Source organism: Mirounga leonina, unplaced genomic scaffold (genome assembly GCF_011800145.1).
Source record: "Mirounga leonina isolate KUSES-001 unplaced genomic scaffold, KU_Mleo_1.0 Mir_125, whole genome shotgun sequence".
NCBI lineage: Eukaryota > Metazoa > Chordata > Mammalia > Carnivora > Phocidae > Mirounga > Mirounga leonina.
The window spans coordinates 14,793,753-14,804,277 of record NW_023270305.1 but is presented as its reverse complement, the minus strand read 5'-3'; the positions used below and the strand labels follow the sequence as shown (position 1 = coordinate 14,804,277).

At 41.0% G+C, this 10,525-nt stretch overlaps 1 protein-coding gene across 1 annotated transcript in view; it reads right to left on the bottom strand.

Annotated features, from left to right (window-relative positions):
• Positions 1 to 825: 825 nt before the first annotated feature.
• Positions 826 to 10,525, bottom strand: part of SLC4A1AP (solute carrier family 4 member 1 adaptor protein) — a 35,656-nt gene continuing 25,956 nt past the window's right edge. Inside the window, exons 10-14 of the mRNA XM_035000808.1 lie at positions 9,816 to 10,056; positions 7,767 to 7,853; positions 6,561 to 6,628; positions 4,864 to 4,933; positions 826 to 2,210 (exon numbers count right to left, since the gene is read on the bottom strand). Of these exons, the coding sequence (XP_034856699.1) occupies positions 2,161 to 2,210; positions 4,864 to 4,933; positions 6,561 to 6,628; positions 7,767 to 7,853; positions 9,816 to 10,056 (516 nt within the window). The 3' untranslated portion in view covers positions 826 to 2,160. The remainder of the gene's footprint in view (positions 2,211 to 4,863; positions 4,934 to 6,560; positions 6,629 to 7,766; positions 7,854 to 9,815; positions 10,057 to 10,525) is intronic.

The following is a 10,525-nucleotide window of genomic DNA, read 5'->3' as shown; positions in this document are numbered from 1 at the left end:
AGAGGGAACACAAGCAGGGGGAGTGGGAGAGGGAGAAGCAGGCTTCCTGCCGAGCAGCGAGCCCGATGCGGGGCTTGATCCCAGGACCCTGGGATCATGACCTGAGCCGAAGGCAGACACCTAATGACTGAGCCACCCAGGTGCCCCTGGTGTGCTTTTTAAAAGGGATCACATCAGAGATTCTGATTAAACTCATTTAAGGGGGGACCCAAGCATCAAAATGAAAAACTTAACAAATTTCCAGAGGTGATTCTAATATGCAGCCACAGTTGAGAGTCACTGATTTCATCCAGTCTCCTGTCTCACAGATGAGGAGCAGACCCACAGGTCAGGATTTGTCTCCTGTTTGTAATGAGTGACAACTACTAATGCCTACAAAGCCCTATATAGCACATCCCTCTACATTATCTCATTTGATCCTTAGAACAAATCTGAGGTTCAAAGAGCAGGAAGCATTACTGTCCCTGCTTCACACATGACAGAACTGAGCCTCAGGGGATTTAAGTCATGTCCCCAAAGTCTCCTATTTGGTAAAGGGAGCTAAGACTCCTGCGCACATCTTTTCAACCAAGTCCACCGACCACTGATGTTCATTGTACAAGTGACATATTTATGTTTTATTTTGGCATATGGAGTCCTATTTGCTTTCGGGGTCTCCAGAACACTTAGAAATCTGCCTTCCTAAATAGACTCTGCTCTGTGAGCCCCTAGGATTCCTTAGGAACACCATGAGGGAAGATGGAGAGGATGCATGCGGGAATGTATCTATCGATCCCATTTCCGTGCCCACACTTAACCAGAGTAGATATATTTTTACCTGTTCAAACCTAAGGATCCCACATATGATTTTGCCTGAATAAAGAGTTCCACCTTTGAGGACCACTGACATGGCTTGGACCTTTGCTTACTGTTTCAATCCAAGATGGAATGGTCACTCTGCCCCTGAATTCCAGTCACTTCTTACATCAAGTTCTTCCCTGTTGGTCTAAATGAAGTCCTAAATAGTAGTTTCTCATAATACCAATATTGGTATTGTTTTTTGAGAAATGAAAGGCATCACTTTCAGAAGACCAGACTTCCCACATCTGTCAGGGAGTTCTGAAGTTTCTCATTACTACTCCTTGCCTACTTCACGTATACCATATAATGAAGAAAATATATATATACACACAAACCATATAAAAAAAAAAAAAGGAAAACATCACCCTCATCCACTCTCTTGCTGGGCCACAGAGTTTCTCCTGCCTGCTCACTGGGTCTGCCTCCTGCCTAATCCACAAACTCTCCACCTTGCTTCCACTCTTAGGCTTTCATTCCCTGTGGAAGTGGGGCGTTCACTAATGTTGGGGTGGGGAGAGGGTACACTGGGGGAGATAAGACATCTTCTCACATTTCTTTGTGTTTCCAGAGAGAAAGAACTTTTATTCTCCTCTCCACAGAAGTGAGAAGCCCCACAATGGACAGAACACATCCAGCTTTTCATTCTATGACCCTATTTGCACCTTTCCACAGGAAAAGGAGTGACTAATCTGACTGGTCAGAGTCCAGGACATTCAAAGGACTGAGTTTTTATCAGGACTGGTGCCTGAGTGCACGAGGTGTACTATGGTCCTGAACTGTGTCCTGATAAATCAGGGTCTGTTCTCAAACCTGGCAGAAGGATTACAGTGGGAGGGAGGAGGAAGCCCCCACTCTGTATCTACTTTTAGTTCCAGGAATGACAGGGACACCCAGGGTCACACTATGGCATGACCTCATATTTGAACACTTATTTGAGGAGGCCCTATGAGTGAAGCCTAAAGTCTAGCTGCCAGAAGCACCCTATTCCTCAGGAGAAGCATAGTCCCTAAAACTTAATGAAAGACATTGTGGCCTTAAGCAAACATGAGACATCTTCACCTTCTCTTTTAATAGAGTCATATCTCACTTTACCAATTCTCAAAATATATGGTTTCTTTTTACATACATACACAAACACTTTTAAACGAGAATCAGATGAGTAGATAAATTTAGGGAGCCATGAGAATGGAAGAAAAGGCCAGTCACCAGATTTTACAAAAGATCACCTGAACTCCTTCTCTGGACATTCAACTTGATATAGGACCCTACATATCCCATGTCACATGGTCCACAAGGTCTTCCTTTAGGATTCTGAAGCAGTCAATAGCCATACTTGTCATTCAGATGGGTCCTGCCATCTCCACTTTGGCCTAGATCAGAGTATAAAGAAAGAAACACATTCACTTTTCCAAAGTCAGGAGGGAAAAGATACCCAGACATTAGTGGGCTAAAAAGTAAAACAGACAAAAGAGGTTTCTTCTATTCTAGAACTCTGCCTTTTTGCATACAATTTCAAAATTTGGTTCTCTTTCCATTTCTACCTTTATATTTATTAGCCAATAAAAAGCAAACATTTCTAGTAACAAAATTTCTATTAACTACTAGTATACTAGAAACCTGATCCATAGAAAAAGCAATCTGTGATGAGCATATGGGGAACAAGCATCTCATATATTGCCTTAAGAGTGTATGTATGAACATAAGCTGTACCCCCTCTACAGAATGCAATTTATAATGTCTTAAAAATGTTTATAGCCTCTGATCCAGCATGTTAACTTTTATGATTTTTTCTACATATGCACCTCTATACTTGCAAAAGTATTATGTTTGAGGTTACTTATTGCAGTTGTTTTTTTAATTAATTAACATATAATGTATTATTAGTTTCAGAGGCAGAGGTCAGTGATTCATGAGTCTTATGTAACACCCAATGCTCATTACATCACATGCCCTCCTTAATGTCTATCACCCAGTTACCCCAGCCCCCAACCCCTTCCCCTACATGCAGAGTTGTTTGTAATGGCAAAATTGGAAACACAGCATATATTCATTGAGGGAATGGAATAAAAAGTAAAGGTATTATCTATACCATAAAAAAGAACTATGCTACAAAGGAAGGAAGGAGGGAAGGGAGGGAGGGAGGGAAGAAGGAATCTATAGCTATAGAAAGATCTCCATAGTGTTAAGTGCAAAACAGCAAGGTATAGAATATGCTTCTATTTGTGTAAAAACAACAGTGAAATATTATGTATTTAATTGCTCACACAAGCATTTTATGTGACATATATAAGAAGTGACAAGAAAGTGATATTTGGCACCAAGTAGCTGAGGCAGAGCCAGTAGTTGTTGTTTTTATAACTTTTTTTTTAAAGATTTTATTTATTTATCTGTCAGAGAGAGAGAGAGCACAAGCAGAGAGAGAAGCAGGCAGAGAGAGAAGCAGGCTCCCCGCTGAGCAGGGAGCCCGATGCAAGACTCGATCCTAGGACCCGGGGATCATGATCTGAGCTAAAAGCAGACGCTTAACCGACTGAACCACCCAGGCATCCCTGTTTTTATAACTTTAAAGAAAATTTAAAAGACATGCAGAAGTAAAGAAAAAAATATAATAAATCTCCATGTACTCATCACCCAGCTAAAACAACTATCAATATGTGACACGTCCTGCTTTATCTATTACCCCCTCCACGCTCCCTCATCCTCTACTTCTTTTTTTTTTTTCAAAGATTTTATTTATTTATTTGAGAGAGAGAGAATGAGAGACAGAGAGCACGAGAGGGAAGAGGGTCAGAGGGAGAAGCAGACCCCCTGCTGAGCAGGGAGCCTGATGCAGGACTCGATCCCGGGACTCCAGGATCATGACCTGAGCCGAAGGCAGTCGCTTAACCAACTGAGCCACCCAGGCACCCCTCATCCTCTACTTCTATAGGATTATGTTAAGGCATATCCCATATATTCCATCTGTGAACACTTCTGTACACAGTCCTAGAAGATAAGGACTTTTTCTAAAAAACATAACATCATTCCACACTTTAAAATAATTAATAATTTCCTAGTATCATCGCATATCTGGCTAGTGTTCAAAATTATCTGACTGGTATATAATTTTTTTTTTTTTAAGATTTTATTTATTTGCGAGAGAGAGAATGAGAAACAGAGAAAATGAGAGGGAGGAGGGTCAGAGGGAGAAGCAGACTCCCTGCTGAGCAGGGAGCCCGATGTGGGACTCAATCCCGGGACTCCAGGATCATGACCTGAGCCGAAAGCAGTCGCTTAACCAACTGAGCCACCCAGGCGCCCTGGTATATAATTTTTTAATAGTTGTTTGTTCAAATAAGGATTCAAGCAGAATCCACAAATTATATTTGGTCGATATGTCTCTTCAGATCTTTTACTCTACCTGTTCCCCTAGAAGGGAGAACTTTCCCACTACATACTTTTTTTTTTAAGATTAAAAAAAAAAAGACTATTTTTTTAAGATTGAAAAAAAAAAGACTTTTTTTTAAGATTAAAAAAAGACTTTTTTTTTTTAAAGATTATTTATTTGAGAGAGAGAGAGAGAGAAAGAGAGCACAAGCAGGGGAAGTGGTAGAGGGAGAGGGAGAAGCAGACTCCCTGCTGAGCAGGGAGCCAGATGTGGGGCTCGATACCAGGACCCTGAGATCATGACCTGAGCCAAAGTTAGACGCTTAGCCAACTGAGCCACCCAGGCACCCCTATTTATTTTAGAGAGAGAAAGAGAGAGCACGAGTGAATGGGAGGGAAGGGCAGAGGGAGAGAGAATCCCAAACAGACTCTGCACTGAGCGAGGAGCCCAACATGGGACTCAATTTCACAACCCTGAGATCACAACCTGAGCTAAAATCAAGAGTTGGACACTTAACCAACTGCACTACCCAGGTGCCCCATCCCACTATATACTCATAAAAACTTTCTTATTTTGAACCTTAAATATACATTACCTATTCAGAAATATAAATAATTAAGTCTTAGAAGAGAAGAAAAGTAATAAAAACAATCTACCTTCAGGTGGGACCCACACACAGTAGTCTGGGTCATCTTCTGGATATTTGGAGGAAAGTGTTGCTGGAAGCTGCAAAGAAAAGAATTTTACTCTAAAGAATTTTAACCCTAAGAATCATTGTCCCTATGCCTGTCAGCAAATAAAAACTAAGAGAAAAGCTTCCATTAATTACCTTAACATAAGTAACCAAAAAATGGGGGAACACTCTCTTTCTGAACCTTGACTTTTTGCCATAAAGCCACAACAAGCTGATTTTCAGCCAGTGAGAGTGAGGTGATGTTTTCTAAAAGGGGCTGTTAACAGAGGTATGAGTTCTAATGGTATAACCCCCATAGAGGGAAATTTGGAATCTGTCTTTTGATCTAGGTGCAGAAAAGAGTTAACAGGGCAAGTCTGACTGCTATCCTTTGAAAGGCCTGTTGACAAGGTTGGCCCTCGCCTGGTATCTGGGGACTTGGATTTCTGGAGGGTTCCTACTACCCTGATAAAAGTGGCTTACTATGCCTACAATGTCTATAAAAACAATATGGTTCATGCTGAACATCTACTTTCCTTCTGGGAGAATGGAATTTGAGGGCATGCCAGGCAGAAGGTGCCTATGTGATCAGTCCCCAATAAAAATCCTGGGCACTGAGTCTCTAATGAGCCTCCCTGGTTAGTAACATTTCATAAACTGTCACAACTCATTGCTAGGGGAATTAAGCACATCCTGTGTGATTCCAATGAAAAAGGACTCTTGGAAGCTTACGCCTGGTTTCCTCAGACTTTGCTCCACGTGCCTTTTCCCTTTGCTGACTGTACTTGGTATTCTTTTACTCTAGTAAATCATAGCTATGAGTACAACCACAGGCTGAGTCCTGTGAGGCCTCCTGTGAATTACCTAGCCTGAGGGTCTTGGGACCTCCTGACACAATCTAGCAATCCCACTTTTGGGAACTTACTGTATCCACACAAAATTATGTATACACAAGATTATTCATTATAGCACTGTTATAATAAAAGACTAGAAACAACCCAAGTGTCCACCTATAGGGAACTGGTTAAGTGGAGTACATCCGTACAGTAGGAAGCTCTTGGTATACTGATACACAGTGATTTCCACAATCAGTTAAAAAAAATAAATCCTGATGTAGAATACAGCACATTACATTCTATCTTCTGTGTAATAAAAATAGTCAAATAAGAATATATTATTCAGGGGCGCCTGGGTGGCTCAGTCATTAAGCATCTGCCTTCGGCTCAGGTCATGATCCCAGGGTCCTGATCCCAGGGTGCTGGGATCGAGCCCCGCGTCAGGCTCCCTGCTCCGCAGGAAGCCTGCTTCTTCCTCTCCCACTCCCCCTGCTTGTGTTCCCTCTCTCACTGTGTCTCTCTCTGTCAAATAAATAAATAAATAAATCTTTAAAACTTTAAAATGTCTTTGTACGGCATAAAAGGATAGGAACAAAGATTGACAATTAATCAAAGAGGTATATGTGGAGTTATAGGGAACTGTGTGGATGGAGAAAAGAAGAGAGGATTCAAAACATAAAAATTCAAAAATAAAAGAGAGCCCAGACTTCTAGAAAAGGGAGTATTAGGCAGTTGGGAACTCTGCTAAGACAATCCTTAAAAATTCACTCTTCTGAATGTGGTCTATGACAAGGGGATTCACTTTTACTTCTAGAGAGGTGAAGATTATGGCTAAAGTACTTACTTTGCCTGGACCAGGAGCTTTCTTTTTCTTCAATTCATCTCTGTTTTTCTCATATTCATTCTCTGATGCTAATTTGAGAAAAAGAAAAACAAGACGCAATAGCTATTTCAGAATAAGTAAAATAGAAAAAAAGAAATTCCTCCTAAGAGAGCATTATAAAAATTGAAGAAAACATGTAATAATCAAATTCTCAAAAATTCCTTCTACTATAAAGACTATCTTAAGAGAACTTTCTCTCCGCTAATAACCCTAGTTTTCAAATCCTAAGGCTGTTCTACAAGCTTGAATATAATCACACCATTTAAAAAGGGAAAGGAGGGGCACCTGGGTGGCTCAGATGGTTGAGCACCTGCCTTCGGCTCAGGTCATGATCTCAGGGTCCTGGGATCAAGCCCCACACTGGGCTCCCTGCCGAGCAGGGGGCCTGCTTCTCCCTCTCCCTCTGCCTGCTGTTCCCCCTGCTTGTGCTCTCTCTCTGTCAAATAAAAATAAAATCTTTAAAATAAAATAAAATAAAGAAATTAAAAGGGAAAGGAAAATGAGGCTGATTTTACTATTCTACAGTTCAACCATTACAGTTAAAACAGTAGAAAACCAGTCCTTTTTTTTTTTTTTAAGATTGTTTATTTGAGAGAGAGAGAACATGAGTGAGGGGAGGGACAGAGAGAGAGAATCTCCAACAGACTCTGTGCTGAGCACGGAGCCCAATGCAGCGTTCAATCCCACAACCCAGGAGATCATGACCTGAGCTGAAACCAAGAGTCAGACACTCAACCAACTAAGCCACCCAGGTGTCCCAAAACCAGTCCTTTCAATTTATTTTATTTATTTTAATAGTTTTGGAATCACTCCCATGATAGGCAGACTCATCTCTGGGAGATGAAAAGTTGGGGAGGGCTTTGCATGGCCAGGGCTTTGCATGGCCAGGGCTTTCCATGCCAGGGAAGCGCGAAGGCAGTAGGAATTCTGTAGGTCAGGGAGACAGAACCCCAGGAGGTAGGAAAGGAATAAAGAAAGGCAAATGGGATGGCGCCAAACATAACCTCTCATATATTCCAGTTCTGTCCAGGGCCCTGGCAGGAGCGTCTGCCCAGTGTCTGAAAGGCCATTCTCTGTGCTGCTTCAGCTCAGCTCCCAACCCCTCCTGCCTGACACCAGCTGGTTGTTCGTGTGCAGGGCAGCAATGGAGTCGGCTACATTACTTGCCTGAGGGTTCCTCACATGATGCAGCTGTTTCACTGATCTCTTGATAATCTTTATTCTGTTCCACTTGGCTGAGTTGAGACATGTTTTCTATAAAATGCAGAACCAGAGCATATTGTTATTATTTAATTCATGGTGGGGAACGAAGAAAACAAAAACAAAAGCAAGAAAAGCTAAGTAAATACATAATCATCCAGCTTTACTATCATTAGCTTCAATAAACTTAATTAGATTTTCAAAAAAATGTGCCTCCATATGTTTAACAGAGAAATCAATTTTCCACTTTAAAAACTGGCCAACTCTGAAGTAAAACTTTTCAGCACTACTTACCAAAAGCCTTAAAAAATGTACATATTCCTTGGCCTAGAAATTCTATTTCCAGGAACATATTCAAAGAAAATAATCAGATGAGTACCAAGGTTTATTATATATACAATATGTTTAGAATAGCAAAAATTAATAAATTACGTACAGCTCTAACAACAGGGAGGTGATTAAATAAATTATGGCACAAGCATGTGATGGACCACTATGCTCCTTACTGACTCCACATTTTAAAAGAAAATTTCAAGACATAGAAAAAAACAGGTTATAAAATAGCATGTACAATATGATCCTAACATTGAAAAAAAAAAAAAAAGAGGCCTAGAGTCATCCCTAATCAGCTGCAGATTTACTCATTAATGTATCTTTACCAAATTTTAAAATCTGCTATTTTTACACACACATATATTTCCTTTAGTCCCTTAACAAAAAAGTACTTACTGCTCGCCCTCCTACTAACCTGTTTATGCCACCTTCACAATGTATGGATCAAAGATGGGACTCATAAAAAAAGTACGTGTAAGTATCTTGTTGGAAAAGGCTAAGCATTTTGCCAGTAACTAAACAAAGGAAAATGCAAAAACAAAAGATCTCTCACAGATGAAAAAAACAGAAACTTTTCTTTTCTCAAACAACTGAGGATGAATCAAGAGAAGGCCTCCATACCAGGCCTGGCACTTTATGCAGACAAACCGGATTTGTTTTGGAAGTAGACATGCATGCATTCCCATGCATATTTAATGTCAGTTTTTGTTTTGTTTTTCCTCATGCTCCCTATTTTCTGTGAAGTCTTAACACCCTGCAGGAAAATAACTCCTGCAGCTGACAAGGGACAAGAGGATACTGAAAAGATGAACAATGATCTCTGGGGGTGAGATTGCAGGAGATTTCTCTTTTCTTCTTTGGACTTTTACATATGATCCAAAGTTTCTAAAATGAATACACCTTCCTCTTACAATCAGAAGAAAACATATTTAACTTTTTTTTTTAAAGATTTTATTTATTTATTCATGAGAGACAGAGAGAGAGAGAGAGAGAGAGGCCGAGGGAGAAGCAGGCTCCCAAGGAGCAGGGACCCTGATGCGGGACTCGATCCCAGGACCCTGGGATCATGACCGAGCCGAAGGCAGACGCTTAACCATCTGAGCCACCCAGGCGCCCAGAAGAAAACATATTTAAAAACCAATCAATTCCCTCTTTTGTCATTTGTCATCAAACCTTGGCTGAGCTGGGTGAGTACTGTGTGCCAGGTTGTCCACTAGGCACCATGGACAAAAAGATGAATAAGGCACTGTGCTTCCTAAGAAGTGTGTACCGAGGACACAATTATGCTTAGCCTCTGTTTTAGAGATGGGAAAATAATGACTAAGGGGAGGTTTACCTGATCAGGCCCCATCACGCACCCTCTTCTACTGCCCTCCAGTCACACAATGGAGGCAGCTCAGGGCTGTTCCACAGCAGCTGTGGTTTCAGATTCCACAGCTTTCAATGTTCTGTAATTCTAGAATACACTGGAAATGCCTGCTCTGATTTTGCAATGAGGATAAATAATGACTGACGGTCAAAGAAAGACCAAGAAAGTATGTTTCCAGAGTCAGCGGTATCACATATCATAAAGTGCCACAAAGTCAAAATGCACAAGCAAGAACTGGCTTTGCTTTTCAAACCTGTGCACAATCAATGCAAATGCCCCACTGAACAGCACGGGAAGGAGAAGAAAGATATTACCATGGGTTTTTGTCTCTTTAGAACACATGAGGTCAGTGGCAGGCCTCGCTTCCTGCACTGCATCTTCCGGCTCTGTCTCCTGCTGCAGCCTACTGCTTCCAGCCTCCATTTTTCCCCTTTCATCCCCCTCGTTTTCCCTCTCATCTTCCTCTTCCTCTTCCTCCTCCTCCTCTTCTACTTCAGGCTCATCCTTCATTCTCATTAGAGCTGGAGGGAGTTCTGGACGCTTAGGGGGTAACTTCTATGAATGAAACAAAACCATGAACAAATAGTTCCACATAATGATAGGGACAAATCTCTTCAAGGAAATTAAGCTAAATGTGTAAAATGTCTAACCTCTCCAGGCTGATGGACCCTGCAGAAGTCTGCTGGAAGTAGGACTCGCACATGAAATTTTACTCATCTATGGACCTTTAACATGTATCTTTATTAGTTTCTAGGGTCAAAAGAATATTAAGTACGAGTCACTTGAAACAGCTTGTGGGGAACTAAAACATTTATTGCAGGTACCAGCTGCAGGAATTCTGTCCTGTTACCCCTCGTGGTGTTAAAGGGTCTTAATTCATCACAAAATCTTCCAGGGGTAAATCAGACACACATTTCTGAGAAACAGATCATTTGTGCAGCTTTTTCATTTTAGATTTAACACAATTTCAAAGAAAGGAGACATGTAAATCAGTAAAACAGATCCTGAAGACATTTTCTTTTTT